Here is a 19,277-nt window from a genome sequence, read left to right as displayed (position 1 = left end):
AGGCACATGATCTTTAAGTAGACCTAACAAGAGGTCGTTTAAAGAGCCATTTCAAGATAAGGCTGGCAATTAAACTAAATTTATACAAGAGGAAAAAGCCAGCGAGGAAGAGAAAGGATGAAGCTAATCAGCTCGCTATTACCCTAGAAGTGGGACTCTGAACACAGGGACGTTACTTTTTCCACATCATTAAATTGCATGGTACAAAATCAAGTCAGAACACTTGTCTTCACCATCTTCTACAAGGGAAATAGAGCTATTTCAAATATTGATATATACAAGGAATAAAAAGGAGGGAGTAATGATTTTGATCCATGTTCCTTAATATTCCCAGTGTTTCTTTATGCCTTGATGTTAAAATGCCAGCTTCAACCACAATAATACACGAGCAAACAATCGATACAAACTCAAAGTAAACCGCTTCAAACTCAATTGCAGAAAATATGACTTCAGCAACAGAGTGGTCAACGCTTGGAATGACTCCGTTGTTACTGCCTCAAACCCTCACAGCTTCAACCTCAAACTGTCTATCGTAGACCTCAACCCATTCCTAAGACGTCCTTAAAGGGGACATGCATAAGTTCACAAGTGTGCCTACTGTCCCTGTCTTACTGTCCCCATTTCTCTGTATTTACTTCCTTTGTTCGTGTTTATGTTCATAACTATACTTGATATCTTGTACATAAAATAAAATAAAAGTCTATAGAGATTCTCAATCACTCAGGTCTTGATTGTCCAAAAGGTACTTTTTCCAAAAGGCAACTGGATTTTCTTGGGGTGGTGGTGGTGTCTATGTTAATTCCCCATGGTCAACTTGCCATGGCCAACTCATTGCGGAACCACTTGCCATGGCCAACTCACTATGGGACAATTTGTTGTGGGACAAGAGTTACACTAATATCAAAGTGATGGTGGAATAGAGTCATTAGAAAAAGGGATGCAGGAGGAAGGGAAGAATGAAATGTGGTCCTTTGGCCACAACGATGGCCTCAAATTTGGCTTTTGCATGACATAACGTAAATAAATCATAAGCAGAATTCAAGATTTCCTATGTTATTTAGTTAGTTATGTGAGTTACTGGCTCAACACTTCTCGAATATAATGGTTTAGGAAATGTTGTTCCAAGTAATTACCTGTTTGGGCAATGTGCTTTAAATTTTTTAAGGTTAAAAGAAGTGTGTGTGATTGTGTTATGTATGTGTTGTGCATGTGCACGGCAATCTGTGACTCTGGTCTTTTATTTCCCCTATATATGCTTGCTTGCAAATCCAGTTCTCTGGTGATTAATTAACTTTTCTGCTAACATAATAAGCAGCACCGGTGTCTTAACAGCGTTCTAATTAATCAAATTTTCTGTTCATTTTTAAAAATAGAAGAATCCTGACTGCAAACATGAACATATTTTATGTTAAAAAAAAATCTACTAGTGATTTTCTTCTTACATTCTGCTTACATTACAACATACAAGGACTATTTTTTTTAAAAAAAGTCTGCCTTTTTCAAAGGCTTTAAAGCTTAAACAATCAGCATTATACCCTCTCAAATCTCTCATTCTTGTTTACTTCAAGTCTGACTACCCCCTCACCCCAAATTAGTGCATCTTACAAAAGTCAGACATAAAAGGAACGTGCAAACCCCCAGAAAAATAAACTCTTCGAAACACGGGAATAAACCACACACAGAAAGTTTAGAAGGTCAAAATACTGCAGTTTTGAAAATCTGCTATAAAATGTTCTGAAAATTCCTACAGTTAATAGATGAACAAAGTGCTAGTCTTTTTCCTTTGGCATTATGAACGCCCACTGCTATCTCTGCTGATCATTTGTACATCATACATTTGGGGGGATTTTTTTTTCCTGCATGGAAAGTTTTCATGATGTGAAGTGCGGGATTGACATAGGATTCACACCTGGGTGCAAGAAACTATTACAACAATAACAATATTGAAATGGAAATTGGTCATCTAACCACAAATATCCAATAAGTAAGTATAAACCGGGAAGACCCAGATTTAAATCTAGGTTCAGACATGAAATTAACTGAGGGAGAAGCATCTTGTCTTCTCAGCCTAAGCAGTTCTAAATTTCCAGGTGAGTAAAGGACCCAAAATCAAAATAGCAGGAGGAAGGAATATTATGCATGCCTGTCAACTTGAGTCACTTATAAAGTAATAAAGATGGGATAAACATCTAATAAATGGATAATAAATAAAACACCTGCATTTGTGCATACCTAACAGGGTTATTTTTTTTTTGAACTTTGCTTTGTTTTTTTGTGGCTTAGCACACTACCCATTGGTTAGTTTACAATTCAAGGGTGTTGTTTGCACCCAGAAATTGGGTTAAGAAATAACAGAGTTGGAAGAGGCCTTGGAGATCTCCTAGTCCAGGGGTGTCAAACTTGATTTAATTGAGGGCTGCATATTTAAGCTCAGGAGGTTGGGGTAGGCGTGGCCAAGGTGGGCATGGCCAGCTGAACATCACTCATGTCAAGGGCACCTGTGGTGCCCCAAGTGCTCTGTCAGAGAAAATAGGCTCCAGAGCTCCATTTTTGGCTGCGATGGCCTCCTGCAAGCCTCTGCCAGCGAAAATGGAGCCCACCTGGCCCTCCCAAGCTCCGTTTTCGCTGGCAGAGGCAATGCGTAATGGTCCTTCTCTGTTTTAAGGGACCCCCCCCCCCCGGGCCAGATCTAAGCACCCTGCAAGCCGCTTCTAGCCCCCGGGCCTTGAGTTTGACACCCCTGTTCTAGTCCAATTCCCTGCTCCAACAGGAGACCTTATACCATAGAGGAGAATATTTGTAGCTCAGGGTTGACATGAGGGGGTCCTTGGTGCTCTCTGAGCTTGATTGATTTCTTGCAGACATTTCACGAGCCACGGTGGCACAATGATTAGAGTGCAGTACTGCAGGCTCTGTCTGCTGACTGCTGGTTGCCTGCAATTTGGCAGTTCAAATCTCACCAGGCTCAAGGTTGACTCAGCCTTCCCTCCTTCCGAGTTGGTTAAAATGCAAACTTGATTGCAGGAAATATGACTTCAGCAACAGATTGGTCAATGTCTGGAATACTCTACCTGACTCTGTGGTTTCTTCCCCAAACCCCAAAAACTTTAACCTTAGACTGTCTACTATTGACCTCACCCCTTTCCTAAGAGGTCTATAGGGGGTGTGCATCAGCGCACCAATATGCCTACCGTCCCTGTCCTATTGTTTCTTTTTTATTTTTTCTTATACGTATCCATTTCATGTATTCATAACTATGTTTATACTTATACCTATTATCTTGTAAGCAATTGACAAACCAAATAAAATAAAATAAAAATAAATAAAATGAGGACCCAAATTGTTGGGGACTATATGCTGACTCCGTAAACTGCTTAGAGAGGTCTGTAAAGCACTATAAAACAGTATATAAGCCTAAGTGCTTAGTGCTATTGCTATTACCCAAACTAGGTAACATCATGGGTGCTAGTCAGTGCTAGCACTGATGATAGTTTGGGTAAAGAAACGTCTGCCAGAAAACAAGCAAACACAGAGAACACCAAGGACACCTTACACCATTTCAGACAAATGATTGTCCAGTCTCTTTTTGAAAGCCTCCAGTGTTGGAGCCTGCAACCTCTAAAGGCCATTCCATCTATTGCTTGTTCTGTCTGGACCTTTCTCCTTTAATGCTCGGCAGCTTCTCTCCTTGATGAGTGTCCATCCATTGCTTCTTGTCCTGCCTTCAGGTACTTTGGAATAACAGGCTGACACCCATTTCTTTGTGGCAGCCCCTGAGATATTGGAACCCTGTTAGAAGGTCACCCCTATTGATTCAAATACCAGGTTAAGTTTTCCCGAGCGAAACGAGAAAGTTGTTGAAAGAATCAGAAGGGGGCGGAGGCGGGAGAAGAGAATGAGGAAGGTTACATTATTGTTGGAATTGCTTTGGAGAATGGATGGATCATAAACGGAATTTACAACAGTATTAAATTTGGAGCCGGTCAAAGATCTCACGGTGAACGGAGGCTACCAATATGTAACAGAGAAGGCACTTCCTTCTTGCCAGAATCTGACCCGTTATTAATCCCAGTGATGGGGACATGCTGATTTACTGATTCATTAGCATTAAGGATTCCACGGATTTTAGGAACACCTGTGAAAAGAGGGAATCATTCTTTTGCTATGAAGGCAGAAGAGAATGGGAAACTTCTAATAAAACGCTGAGGAGAGTGAAAACATACTACCCCCTATTCTACATTTAAGCTTTCCCAAGGGCACAGTAAGCACGATTGTACGATTTTACGTCTCTTGTTCGAGATGGATTTTCCACATTTCGTGCAGGGCCACCGCCTTTCCTTAGAGGTAAACCTAATAAGTGTTCGGAGTGCACTACGCACCATTCTCATTAATTATCCTTCCCCCCCTTCCTTTTAATTCAGTGGTCTACTTACTCAACTCACAAGTTCATTAAGTAAATGGTTCATGCATGATTGTATTTACAGAACAGGCTTTTGAGCCTTGAAAATGACAGAATGGCTTTGGCAATGAAAAACCAACACGCACAAATGGATCCCAGTGGAACGTTGCGGCTTACACAATGTGCTCATTGTGGGGCAGGCTTAGGATCCCAACGCTCGGGCCAGTAGAAAAATTCATACTTTAGAAATCCTCAAGCTGCGAAAGGTTTTAAATAACGCAGGGCTTCTGATCTCGGAAGTCGATGTAGTAGTATGCCCACATAATAATTTACTAGAATTTCTATCTCAATAACCAAAATGAAAGCAGTAGGTCCGGGTTCAGGCTAAGCACATCTTAAGCTTTCACCCTGGTGAGCTTTTTCTAAAACAAATGCAACTTGGTAACATTTGATATTTTAATATTAATGTTGACTGCAGACCACGATGAACATCAGCAACAGACGGCCATGTATATACAAAGGCTTGGCAATGCATAAATACTTGCTCTACGCTCTCCAAATAATTTACTCAAGAGACTTGTTTGCCAGACTCATATCAGAGAAGACTTAAGTAGACCGTGTGAAGCTATTCCATTTCAAACTGATAATATTATTTGCTGTTGTGAACCCCAGATTTATAAAAGATAAACAGAATCCCCAACTCCAACCACTGCTAAATGCTTTGTAATTTCATGGGAAAAGAAATACAAACAATGAAGCTGTATTCTTTGGTCACCTTGGTTTGACTGCAAGAAGACCTCCAAATCCCTTCCAACTCTTTGTTATTCTGCATCTGTTATTCTGTTATTCTGCATCTGACTGGCTACTGTCAGACTAAGGGCATTTTATTTATCATATTTCATTAAAATGAACTTGTTATGTTAATTCATATCCAATCTTTCTCATTCCGGGTCTAGATATTATTTCTCTGATCACAGCCACTCTCTGAAAATAACTCCTGCAAGCTACTTAAGATCACATGCATCCTTCAGCCCAAACACGCATGCCCAAATATTTCCTGCCAGTTTTCTCCATTTGAGCCACGGTGGCGCGGTGCGGTATTGCAGGCTACTTCTGCTGACTGACTGCAATTTGGTAGTTGAAAACTCACCAGGCTCAAGGTTGACTCAGCCTTCCATCCTTCCGAGGTGGGTAAAATGAGGAGTCAGATTGTTGGGGGCAATAGGCGGACTCTGTAAAACCGCTCAGAGAGGGCTGTGAAGCACTGTAAAGCGGTATATGAATCTAAGTGCTATTTTTCCTAAAGGGGGCAGAAAAATAACAACACCACATCTATGCCTGTAGAAAGAGGCAGAGTAAGCGGTGAGAGAGAATTATTTTCCGGGCAAAAAGGCTTTATAACGCTCCAAAGAAAGTTCTCCTTTCCCTGCTACCAGAAAAGAAAAGATTTTTTTTTTCATACGTCGGTCTGAGTGGGTTGAAAAGCAGCAAGGCAATGAGGTGAATCCCTTATCAAGCTGAGTGCCAGATCTTAAATGGCAAGAAAAAGGTTAAGTCCCCTGCTTGTCTATGCTTGTACATGCAGATCTGTTCAGCAGAAACAACAGAGCCATACTGTGAGCTTTTTTGGATAATGCGCTTCTTTCCCAAGACATTCTTAATTCTGTGCATTTTGCTTGTGCCAGGGTCACATCAGCGGAGTAAGAAGTATACCTTTGGGATGAGCCCAAGACGATGGCCCTGTTTTTGCAAAAAGGAACTGTGCAGCTACACCGGAGAGAGAATTTGTTAAGCGTGACATTCTTTGTTGTTGTCTCTCTCTCTCTCTCTCTCTCTTGCTTGCCATTCAGTGACTGTCCTTACATCTAGGCTTAAAATCAATTGTTCCCTATGTGCAAACCACAGCAAGAACAGCAGACAGAGAGAGAGAGAGAGAGAGAGAGAGAGAGAGAGAGAGAGAGAGAGAGAGAGAGAGAGAGAACTTTGGAAGCCTGGAAAGATCTCACTTTCACACTGAATAAGGTTCTCCTATGCCGAGGAGAACAACAAAAATAGACCTGAATGAATCAATGCCCTTGAGGAAGGCAGTATCTTGAATGTGCGTTGTTGTTCGGAGTTCCTCCTCTAATCGCTTTAACAACTGTAACACCGTCAGTGTAAATCTGAATTAGCAGCAATGAAAGGAGTTAGACTAGAAGTCCTAACAAGCTGTTTAAATTAGATTTGTCCTCAAATTAAAATGTATGAAGAACGGTTGCTGGAATTGGGTATGTCTAGTTTGATGAAAAGGAGGACTAAGGATGACATGATAATAGTGTTCCAATACCTCAGGGGCTGCCACAAAGAAGAGGGAATCAAGCTATTCTCCAAAGCACCTGAGGGCAGGACAAGAAGCGATGGGTGGAAACTAATCAAAGAGAGAAGCAACTTAGAACTAAGTAGAAATTTCCTGACAGTTAGAACAGTTAACCAATGGAACAACTTGCCTCCAGAAGTTGTAAATGCTCCAATACTGGAAGTTTTTAAGAAGAGATTAGACAACCATTTGTCTGAAATGGTGTAGGGTTTCCTGCCTAAGCAGGGGGTTGGACTAGAAGACCTCCAAGGTCCCTTTCCAACTCTGTTATTCTATTCTAATTCTCTGCCTCTTTACTCAGAAGGAAAATATCTTTAGACTCTATAGGACTTCTGAGAGCTCCAGATATTTAGAGCAGCCACTTTTGGGGCACCAGGGACCGGTTCTGTGGACAGAGGTTTTTCCATGGACAAGAGGGGTGGTGGTGTAGTTTCGTGTGCTGCCTGCATCCCGCAGATGGGGCTTCGCTTGTTTGCATGGCCCAGTTTCTGGCATGCCGCAGACTGGTGCCAGTCCATGGACTTGGGGACTCCTGATCTAGAGTACTGAGAAGCCCTACTTGTGTGCTTTCAAGAGTTGGTTTGTTCACAGAAGGGTACAGGCGGTCCTCAATTTACAACACTTCACTGAGTGACCATCCGAAGTTACAGCAGAACTGAAAGTGACTTATGACTGCTTTTCAGACTTAAATGACTGTTCCAGAATCCCCATGGATTCTCTTGGTCGAACTCTGGATGCTTGCCAATTGGTTCATACTTATGACGGTTGTAGAAACCTAGGGAGTCACATGATCACTTTTTGCGACCTCCTGACAAGCAAACTCAAGGGGGAAGCCAGATTTACTCAAGAACCGCGTGTCAGGGTTCCGGCAGTTACTCTAATTAAATCATGAGCCTTGAGCCACACTCCCAAAACTAAAGAGGATTTATTTGAAGGTAACATTCTCCGTCCAGCACTAACCTGGGCGTAGCCAACTCTGAGATGCATAATTCACTGTCACCCTTGATCCTGCTTTTCCCCCGACCCTTTTCAGTGTATCATCCAATGAAACACATCCATAGCCAAGAGTCATCAATCATGCTCTCCAATTAGATTTTTTTCATGGCAGAAGCTTCAGCCATCTAATCAGTCTTAGAAGAAAATATGAATGGAAGGTACTTTCGATTTCACCCTGTTGCCTGCTCTTTGTAACTCCCCCCCTTTCTTTCTGTTGTCAACTATAAAACGGGTGTACAAAATGTTTTACGAGTTGACACCGTGTGAAACACGTCTGCAAGTGATTCACTTGACAGTGGTGGCGAGACAGGTCGTAAAATGGGGCGAAGCTCACTGAACAACTGTCTCGCTTAACCAACAGAAATTTGAGGCTGCACTGTGGTCGCAAGCCGAGGATCACCTACCCACGCATTTATTGCTTCACGCATCTGCTACGTGCGTGGAATGGAAATCAATGCCCTTTTTAAAAATTGCAACCGGGAGTAAAAGGAGGGCAGGCTTACTACTCCCTAGTAAGAAAAACATGTCATGAGGTTTGCATCTAAATGCACCGCATGGCTCGAGCTTGGCATGAAATGGTCCCTGTTTAATGAGGGCGAGCAGATGTTTCAGTGGGATAGGGATGTTTTCCATCCATCTTGGAAAAGCTGTATGACACAGCCTTTATCATCCTTTGCTCTGGGTGCACAAAACACTGCTGAATTTTGGAAACAGCATCTTTAGAATAAACAGGAAACGCCAGTCTGACAACTCCTATTTATCTTCTTCCCGGCTGTGGAAGTGAAGCCATCCCATTCACTTCAATGGCCATCTGTAAGGGCAATCCTGTTCCACTGGAAAAGCGTTAGCTGAATGGCACCTGTCATTTTTTTTTCTTCCTTTCCCCCTTTCTATTAATGCAGTTGGATGGGCAAAGGCCAACGAATTCTCAAGGGATTTAGTAGTAGCTGGCCCTTTTTTTTCCTCTCTCCTCCCCCCCTTATAAATGTCATAAGGCAGGTGGTGGGTGGTGGGCAAGATAATACTGTATCTGGTGTTAAGAAGAAATTGGCTGAACGCAAAACAAAGAACTGGAAGGTGCCTGGTTATCTAGAGGATTAAAAAGCGACAAGAAATGTTTAGGAAGCATGAGATAGGAAAATGGCTTGACTTTTGGGAACTGCTGATGAGGAAGATTAGATTGTGCTTAGGAGGAAGAAAGCAGCAAGCTAAGGTCTTTGGTGTCCAATTTATTATTATTATTATTTTTTTGGAAGCCCGCAGGTGAAGCTCCAACTGAATTTAATGACCAGGAAATTTTTGGCAAGACATTTACTGATGGGGAGAAGGAGTGGTGCGGTGGCCTAGAGGTGGAGATCTCGCCTCACAATCAAGAGGCTGTGAGTTTGATTCTAGGTAGAGACAGATATTTCTCTCTCTGGGTACAATGAGAATGTATCTGTTGAGCAAAACTCCACATTGGCGACAGGAAGGGCATCCAGCCATTAAACACTATGTAGCTCTGTTCAGTTGCCTAGACTCCACCCTTCAAGGGATTATGGGATCATTAAAAATGATGATGATTTACTGATTGGGAGAAGGAAGATACATGAAAAGAAACAGGTCTTAATACAGATTTTTAACAAGGCAAGAAAATGCTTGGGAAAAACGTTTTGCCTTGATTCAACTGTCTGAAAAATATCATAAGCCCGCTACTCCACATCATTTACCCCGGAAATATTTTGTTCAATCCTCAGCCATCAAAAGGTTGATGAAAACCCCGGGTCACACAAATCGGAAGTTCATCACAGATTTCTAGTTTGAAGGGTTAATACTCAACTTTTCCAAGGACTGCAGGAAGAAACCTTGGTTGAAAGTCTGATGGAACAGGTCAGCTTTACTTACTCAAGGTCGCACAGTGATGTTGTGGCTGAGCAAGTAACAGCAATGGCACACAGACTTATATACCACTTCACAGCCCTCTCTAAGTCGTTTGCAGAATCAGCATATTGCTCCCCACAATTTGGCTTGTCATTTTGCTGACTTCGGAAGGATGGACAGCTGAATCAACCTTGAGCCCGTGAGAATCGAACTTCCAAACTGCTGGCAGCCGGGCAGCCAGCATAAGTAGCCTGCAGTACTGCATTCTAACCACTGCGCCACCATGGCAAGCATGCACACACAGGTCTTCCAAAGCGGGAGTTGCACAAGGGTGTCCAAAAACACCTGCATCAAAGACCTGGATGACAAAGCTAAACATAGATATATGTCTCTGGCTAAAGCTGCCACAATGACAAAATGATGCTGTGTGCCTGGGTGTGTAGTCTGCAAAATTTGCACGGCAACATCGTGATGCATCAGATATTACTTGCTGCCCTGTCATACTTCCCACAGACACACAGTAAAAATTCTTATCTAGGTTGCACGTCTCGGTTACAAAAGACTACCGACATCTGGTAGGCCAGATAACACAAATTCTGGTTTGCAATCAACTTGGTATATCACGAAGTATGTGTATATTAAGTTACAAATAAGAGAAGCAATCCTGCAATAATTCTTCAGCAAAAGGAGAATGAAGGAAAGAACTCATTCAGGGATGGGAGCGTCCACCATTTTTGTGCAGCCACAATCTTGATCAAAGTCAGCTTATTTTGCAGAGCAACTACCTCTATTATTGTCTACGGAGACTCTCAATCATCCAGGACATGGTTGTCCCAAAGTTGCTTTTTGAAAAGGCAACTGGACTTTGTTTTTTCCTTGATGTCTTCAAGGAAAAAATAAAGCCCAGTTGCTTTTTGAAACAGCACCTTTGGGTCATCTGCAGGTAAAGATTAAGCTGCCCCAGCACGCTCCCTTCTTACAACACTAGCTTTGAAAGGAACCTTACCTGTAATATGGTAGCTAATTTGATGGTTGATGTCAGATGTATCTTCATCCCAAGTGCTAAGGACAGCCACGACTTCTCCTGGAGGGTCACTCTCTTTCACAGACCCTCTGTACATCTCCTGCTGGAATACGGGAGCATTGTCGTTGATGTCTGTCACGGTGACGGAGATTAAGGTGGTGGAGGAAAGGGAGAGGGCTTCTCCCAGGTCAGAAGAAACCACCGTGAAGGCAAAAGTGGGATCTGTCTCATGGTCTAAATCTTTCAAGGTGCTGATCCAGCCACTGTTGCCGTCAATGGTGAACACCTCCGAGATCCGGTCAATATCCAGTTCTGTTAAGAGAGAATAGGTGACTTGTCCGTTGGCCCCCGAATCTGCGTCGGTTGCTTTGACTTGTACAAGTTTAGTCCCTATTGGCATTCCCTCCATTATGATTGTGTCATACTTGGCTGCCTCAAAAATTGGCTTGTTGTCGTTAATGTCTAGAACTTTAATATCCACGTCCACGATTACCACAATGTCCACCTTTTCAAGCTGCAGGGTTGCAGCCACTTTAAAATGAAATGCAGGGTCTGCCTCATGGTCAAGCCTCTTGTCCAGTTTTATAATGCCCGTGTCTTGCTCTATAATGAAAACTCCATCCTTGTTGTTTCCGGTCAATTCGCCGTTGACTGTGCTGTAGACGACGCCTTGGTTAGGCAACACATGAAGCGCATCGATTGTGCTCCCTATGAGGGCATCTTCTGATACTGTAAAGGAATACTGAGGTTGAGAAAATGAAGGCAAGATGGTTTCTGGAGGTAAAACATGTATGTACACAGGGATAAGGGAATGCCGTACAGGAATGCCACCGTCAACCGCTTTGACAAAAAAAGATAGCACCGTATTTTTCAGCTGGTTGAAGTTCCCCTTGGTTACCATCCACCCATTGTCTGGGTCAATTTCCAGGAGATCCGCAACAGAAACAGAGGCTTCGCTATACAGCGAGTAGACAATCCTAGCATTGGCACCATCATCAGGATCAAGAGCTTGGACCTGGGTGACTAAGTGACCTTTCCCAACATCTGCTTTGACACTTGCTCTATACTCCACGGTCATGAACTGTGGGGCGTTGTCATTCTCATCCACCACTATGACTCGGACCGTGCAGAAGGTGCTCCTCCCTCCACCATCGAGAGCTCTTAAAAATATAGTGATGTCACCTTCTAAAGGGAGTTCCCTATCGAGTTTCTCTGTGGTGAGGATCTGACCTTTGTTGTCAATGACAAATCTGTCTTTGGCAAAGTCATTGATGATGGAGTAACTGATCTGACCATAGATGCCCAAATCTCCATCGGTTGCTTTTACGTGGATCACCCTGGTTCCCGGGACAGCGTTTTCTCTGACTTCTGCCACATAAATACTTTGTGTGAATACAGGGCTGTACAAATTAGCTCCAAGAATCTGGATATGCACTTGAGCAGTGCTGGTAAACAAACCATCAGAAACAGAAACGTTCAAGCTGTACATTGACTCCATTCTCTGCTTCCGATGATTTGAGAGTGTGATGACGCCGCTCTTGGTATCCATCACAAAACTGGTACGGTCATTTCCAGACAAGATGCTGTACTCCAATCGGTCAAAATCGGAGCTGTCTGCATCAGAAGCCTGGACGCAGGTCACAAAATGGCCCCGAGGAGCTAATTCACTGACGTAGGATTCATATATCAACTGATTAAAAATAGGAGGGTTGTCATTCATATCGGTCACGTAGATGTTAACAAGAACTTCACTGCTTAGAGGTGGGAATCCATTATCGGTGGCCCGTACTTTTAAGCTGCATTGCTGCATCACTTCATGGTCCAACAAGCGGGCAGTTAGGATCAGTCCACTTGTCCCATCGATATGGAAATAATCCGTGCTATTGAAAGTGTCCTGGACTATCTGATACTGGATGATTTTGTTATTGTCGGAATCTGCATCAGTAGCAATGACCTGCAAGACCGGAGTCCCAATCAAGGAGGCTTCGGTTAAGGTGGCGTTATAAGCAAAGTGGTCAAACACTGGAGCATTGTCATTGACATCCTTGATAATTAAGTCCACTGTAACTTCAGCTCGGGCGCCAGTAAGAGCATCACTGGCTCTCACCGTCAACTTAAAAATGGGATTGAGTTCATAGTCTAATGGACTGATGACACTGAGGACTCCTGTGTCAAAGTCAATGTTGAACTGATTATAAGGATCCCCGTCTACTATTATGTAAATGATACCTTGACCTTCTGGGCTGGTAGCATTGATACTCAGGATTGGCGTGTTCATTTCTATGTCTTCATTGACAGACGCTGTGTAGAAGGGCTTGTCAAAGACGGGCATGGCCTTATTAACAATGGTGATGGGCAGTTCCACAGAAGCAGACAGCGATGGGTCACCTCCATCTTTAGCTATGACTATAATTAAATATTCTATATTGGATAAGTCGGAGTTAAAGGGTGCTTTCAAGGTGATACTCCCACTACGACTGTCGATTTCAAAGTGGCCATAGTCCTCCTTCAATAGGTAAGATACATCTCCATTTGCACCCTTGTCTTTATCAATGGCCCTCACTCGGTATATCAGAGTGCCAGGGTCAGCCTCAACCTGAACAGCAGCATAGTATGGAAGTCCAACAAATACTGGAGCATTGTCATTGATGTCTTCAATGAGGACTCGGACAACCACTCTGGCCACCCGCAGATGGTCCAACTCACGACTAGCCTCTACCACCAATTCATATAATTCCTGTTCTTCTCTGTCAAATGGGAGGCCAACAGTTTGAATAAGGCCTAAAGTAGGTTTGATCTTGAATTTGTTCCCTGGGTTTAATATGCTATACTTCAAGGGCTCGTTGAGACGGTTTCCAATCGCATTGACCACTGCTACCTTGGTGACATTGGTGCTGTTCTCCAAGATTGATGTGGAATAATGGCCTTGAGTGAAGTGGAGACCGCTATCCATGGCTTCCTTGACCATTATTGTCACTATAGCACTACTATAAAATTTCCCATCGGATACTTTAACGATCAGCATGTAATGGTCTTTGGAAAGGCTGTTGTTTTTTATGGTTAACACCCCAGAAATTGAATCAACAAGAAAATATTCTGTGTTCCCTTCAATCAGGCTGTAAGTCAGTTCAGATGGGACTTCTAAATCTGGGTCCATGGCCTTGACTTGAAGAACCTCCACTCCCACGTAAGTTGGTAAAAGCAAGATGGTTTCAAACATTGCCTGGCTGAACACTGGAGGATTATCATTGACATCCGTTACATCAATGGTAACTTCCACGGGACTTTCTGCGGTAAGCTGGGGATTGCCACTATCTCGAACGTGAACATGGAAGTAGAAATGTGCGATGGTTTCGTGATCCAAATCAGCAATTGTTCTAATTGCACCTGTGCTGGAGTCTACTGTAAAATAATTCTTGGCAGTTGACTCAACAATCTGGTAGACGAGCAGTGCATTTTGATTGCTATCTGTATCTGTGGCTCGTATCACAAGTGGATTGTTTCCCACGCTCCGGACAATGCTATTTATAGGGGCGGCTTCACTGATGCTGCCTAAGTATTGAGAAAAAAGAAAAACTGGTGGGTTGTCATTTTCATCAACTATCTGGATGTTTACAGTGGCATTTGATGCCATCCCTGCCATGTTTGTGGCTTGCACTGTGAGCTGATAAGAGGAAATGTGTTCATAATCAAGAGACTTCTGGCTCGTGATGACTCCAGAATAAGGGTTGATCACGAAGGCTCCATCTATATTGCCATCTTTGAGTTCGTACACTAATGTAGACTGACTGATTGCCGAGACTTGGATAACCGAAGTCCCAAAATCAACATTTTCATTTATTTCAGCTTGCCATTCCTTGTGTGTGAATTTGGGGTGGGAGTTGTCCGACATCGTCACAGATATGCGGACAATGGCAGTAGCTGACAATGGGGGAGAACCCTGGTCGGCCGCTTTAACTGATAGCACAAACTGGTTCATGGTGGTCAGGTCTGGTTCTTTCAGCACGGTGATGATGCCTAGAATTGGTTCAATTCTGAAGGTGTTTCCGGTATTCCCTGAAAGAATGAAATAGGAAAAATAAATGAAATGTGAAATTTAAACATGACAAAAAAAATAATCAAACTATGATATTGGAGGCTGAAGAACACTCAGTGGGCGCCTACTGACATCACATTAGGAGAATAATATGTGTGATCCATAAAACCAAACCAAATCAAACCAAACCAATCCTTAAATTTATAAGCTACCAATTCACAACCCTATTTCTTTTCTTTGAATTTTCTGCACATCTTTTATATAATGGCCTTTGTTCTGAAAGCAACTGAGCTTTTCCTTCTGGGAAACTTTTACCACCCATCCTCTTTTCAACTATTTTTTTTAACTGAAATGAAATTCAATTTAGAGAAAAGTTAACATTTTAAACTTAGGCAAGAAAAATCAAATGTAAAGGTACAGATGAGGTGAAAACTGGCTCAACAGCAGTAACCGTGAGAGGGATCTTCGAGTCCTAGTGGACAATCACTTAATTATGAGCCAGCCGTGTGCAGCAGCAGCCAAAAAAACCCAGCGTGGTCCTAGGCTGCTTTAACCGAGGGTCAGAATCAAGATCACATGAAGTGTTAATACTGCTTTATAAAGCCTTGATAAAAATCACCCTTAGAATGTTGCATCCAATTTGGATCACCATATTTAAAAAATGTAGAGACTCTGTAAATAATGCAGAAAAGAGCAACAAAGATGTGACTAGGGGACTGGAGGCTAAAACATACGAACAATGTTTTAGGAATTGGGCTTATCTGGTCTAGTAAAAAGAAGGACCTTGGCAGTTTTCCAATATTTGAGGGGCTGCCACAAAGAACAGAAGATCAACCTATTTTCCAAAGCACCAGAAAGCAAGACAAGAAACAATGGATGGAAACTAATCAAGGAGAGAGGCAACCTAGAACTAAGGAGAAATTTCCTGACAGTGGGAAGACTACCCCAGAGGAATAGCTTGCCTTCAGAAGCTGTGGGTGGTTCATCACAGAGGCTTTTAAGAGGAGGCTGTAAGGCCACTTGCCCGGAATGGTATTAGGGTCTCCTGCATGATCAAGGGGTTGGACTAGAAGACCTTCAAGGTCCCTTCCAACTCTGCTATTCTGAACTAACATATTATCAATACATTGTCTCTGCTCCAGCACTTCCTCCTGTCCTCTACAATCATTCCCAGATGCCATTACAACAAATTAGTCCTCTATATTCCCCTCAAAGGCATTACTTTTGGATTATGAATTAAAAAGCGTTAACAATGGGTTCTGTTAAAAGGGAGAATGTACGATCCACCTAGTCAATGGGACTAGTGTGCTGAGTGTATAGTATTTCTCAGATAAGACGTTTGAGCTTCCCCACAGAATCTGGTGTTTATAAAAAATGGGGCCTCTTAGAGGTTATTAAGTGTGAAATTATTGGTTTCTATTATCCAGTGCAGTGTTCATGTTAACTGAATGCCCTGGGAAGTAAAATAATATATATATATATAAAAAGCCATGTCTATAGCCTGAACACATCTGTTAAAATTAACATCCCCTCTGCAGATTCTTTCATGGATCAGAGAAATGGCGGCCTCAAAAAGCTATATTACAGCGCATCCAGGAGCATCTGTGGATAATGAAACAGTGGGATTTCACATTTTTATCTGAAACAGAGGCTTGAAGCTTCAAATTGCTGGCAGAGAGAGGGATGAAAAAAGAACCAGTGATAGTCATGGAGAGATAAAGTCTCATTAAAAGGTTTTCAAGCTTCGGCACAATTGTGCTGCAGGAAAGCTTCACACCATCCCACTTTCCTGGCTGCCGTCCTAGGCCTCCCCTCCTTCATTATTAGGAGCGTTTTATTCTTTCTTTCTATCCTGCTGAACCGATGCCGTGGCATCGCTCTGACCATTCACCACGGAGACGAGCCAGTCGTTTGGCTACAAAGCGCTCAGCTGCCAAGCAGCAGGGTTGGGGTTAGGGTGGGGTGGGGAGACCCCTCTCAAGAGATAAGAGGGCAGAGGAACTGTGAGTTTAAATGTCTGTAATTCCAACCCCCTGGGAATTATGGAGCAAGGTAGAGGCTGCTCTAGTTCTTTGTTTCCTTTTGAAAGAAATGTCTAAACCATGCAAACATAGAAAACAGAAAAGAAAATAGAATCGAAAATAGAAGAAAATAGAATAGAATAACAGAGTTGGAAGGGACCTTGGAGGTCTTCTAGTCCACCCCCTGCCTGGGCAGGAAACCCTACACCACTTCAGACAAATGGTTATCCAACATCTTTTTAAAAACTTCCAGTGTTGGAGCATTCACAACTTCTGGAGGCAAATGGTTCCACTGCTTAATTCTTCTTACTATCAGGAAATTTCTCCTTAGTTCTAGGTTGCTTCTCTCCTTGATTAGTTTCCACCCGTTGCTTCTTGTCCTGCCTTCTGGTGCTTTGGAGAACAGCTTGACTCTCTCTTCTTTGTGGCAGCTCCTGAGATATTGGAACACTGTAATTATGTCTCCCCTAGTCCTTCTTTTCATTAAACTAGACATACCTAATTCTTGCAACCATTCTTCATATGTTTTAGCCTCCAGTCCCCTAATCATCTTTGTTGCTCTTCTCTGCACTCTTCCTAGGGCAGGGGTCTGCAAACTTGACAGCTTTAAGAGTTGTGGACTTCAACTCCCAAAATTCTTCCTCCAGTCATGTTAGCTCAGGAATTCTGAGAGCTGAAGTCCATAAGTCTTAAACTTGCCAAGTTTGAAGACCCTTGTTCTAGAGTCTCAACATCTTTTTTACATCGTGGCGACCAAAACTGAATGCAGTATTCCAAGTGCCTTACCAACGTATTATAAAATGGTACTAATACTTCACGTGATCTTGATTTTATCCCTCTGTTTATGCAGCCAAGAACTGAATTCCTACTGATTTTATTTTAAAAGAAATGTTTTAAAACTTTTGCGCATCAGACCAGGGAATTTTTCTAAATTGTACAAAATGGAGAGAAGATAACTCTGTTCTTAATTAAAAAAACCCAAACAAATTCTGTAATGCTATCATGTTACTTGAAGTGCTGAGATATTGTTGTCTAGATCAGGTGTGTCCAACCTTGGCAACTTCAAGACTTGTAGACTTCATGTTGACTAGTGAATTCTGGGAGTTGAAATCTACAAATCTTAAAGTTGCCAAGGTTGGACACTCCTGGTCTAGAATTCCTAGGAAGGGCCAAGTGTGCAATATAATTGGACCACAATTTACAGAATCATGGTTCATGATCTGCAGAATCATGAGTTGGAAGAGCTGGTGAGATTGAAGAGGCTTTCCCGGTTGATTGCAGGCATCTGACTGACAGATGACTGTTCAGCCTTTTACTAAACACATATAGTGGAACACAGCTCACCACTTCGTCTAACGATTCCTGTGTCTTAATGTTAGGAACATTTCCTAAATTTCTACCAGTTATCTGTTCTCTGCAATTTCTGTCCTTTACTCTGGAGATTGATCTTTTTTGATAAGCATGATCTTATGTGATTTGAAGAGAGCTATTTTTTTTATTTTATTTATCAGATTTATAAACTGCCCATTTCCTTCACAGATCATATACAAATATTTGTAGTAGAAGGCCAGACACAGCCTGAGGGTGTCGGAGTCAAGAGAGGTTCCAGTCTGGAGTCATTAAGTTCCCACAAATGGTCCAACCTCCTTGAATTCTGTTAACTCTTATGTAGTGCCAATTTAGTGTTGGCCATAGTTGACTAGATTCTTTTGTGTAGGCATAAACAATAAATCAGCTTAACTAGAACTTAATGTGTATCCTGATTCTTTGGCCTGACAATATCATCCCTAGCGTTCTAATCTATTCCTAGTATCTCTGGCTTCTCTTAAACATATAAAGAATCGTTTCTGGAATTAGGTATGTCTAGTTTAATGAAAAGAACGACTAGGGGTGACATGATAGCAATGTTTCAATATCTCAGGGGCTGCCACAAGGAAGAGGGAGTCAAGCTATTCTCCAAAGCACCTGAAGGCAGGACAGGAAGCAACAGATGGAAACTAATCAAGGAGAGAAGCAACTTAGAACTAAGGAGAAATTTTCTGACAGTTAGAACAATTAATCAGTGGAACAACTTGCCTCCAGAAGTTGTGAATGCTCCACCACTGGAAGTTTTTAAGAAGAGATTAGACAACCATTTGTCTGAAATGGTGTAGGGTTTCCTGCCTAAGCAGGGGGTTGGACTAGAAGACCTCCAAGGTCCCGTTCTGTTCTGTTCTATCCCTATTTCATTCTATTCTTTCAATCTTCTGATCTTGTCCTCGTCTTTTGAACCTGCTCTATTTTCCTGGAATATTTTTAAAGTTCAATCCCTGTACTAGAGGTGAGACCTGGCCAGCATTGAGTACAATGCTACTACTGGTACCTTAAAAAAAATTAACATTCCATGGAGGCTTTGTAGAATTGCACCCCATGATCAATCAGGAGTCCAATATTCTTTTCCAGACATTTTTTTTACCAAGTCAGATATTTCTTCCTGTGAAACACATTTGATTTTAATTTCCTATGTGAAAAAAAATCTGCAGCGGACACGCCTCACTCTGTTTTTCAGCCTGTCTTTCCAATTCATCAAAACAATGTTTTCATAT

At 42.3% G+C, this 19,277-nt stretch overlaps 1 protein-coding gene across 8 annotated transcripts in view; it reads right to left on the bottom strand.

The window, feature by feature from the left end:
• FAT3 (FAT atypical cadherin 3) overlaps positions 1-19,277 on the bottom strand; it is a 541,042-nt gene that overhangs the window by 108,227 nt on the left and 413,538 nt on the right. For all 8 annotated transcript variants that reach the window (XR_015744255.1, XM_087937026.1, XM_087937027.1 and 5 more), the window contains one exon: positions 10,618-14,691. Coding sequence is in view for 7 of the 8 variants with exons in the window: in XM_087937026.1 (XP_087793152.1) it covers positions 10,618-14,691 (4,074 nt within the window). In the remaining variant the exon portion in view is untranslated. The remainder of the gene's footprint in view (positions 1-10,617; positions 14,692-19,277) is intronic.

Source organism: Pseudonaja textilis, chromosome 7, assembly GCF_049901715.1.
Source record: "Pseudonaja textilis isolate UNSWEBS1 chromosome 7, rPseTex1.2, whole genome shotgun sequence".
NCBI classification, from domain to species: Eukaryota; Metazoa; Chordata; class Lepidosauria; order Squamata; family Elapidae; genus Pseudonaja; species Pseudonaja textilis.
The sequence above is the reverse complement of the archived record's forward strand: the minus strand, read 5'-3'. Positions and strand labels throughout refer to the sequence as shown.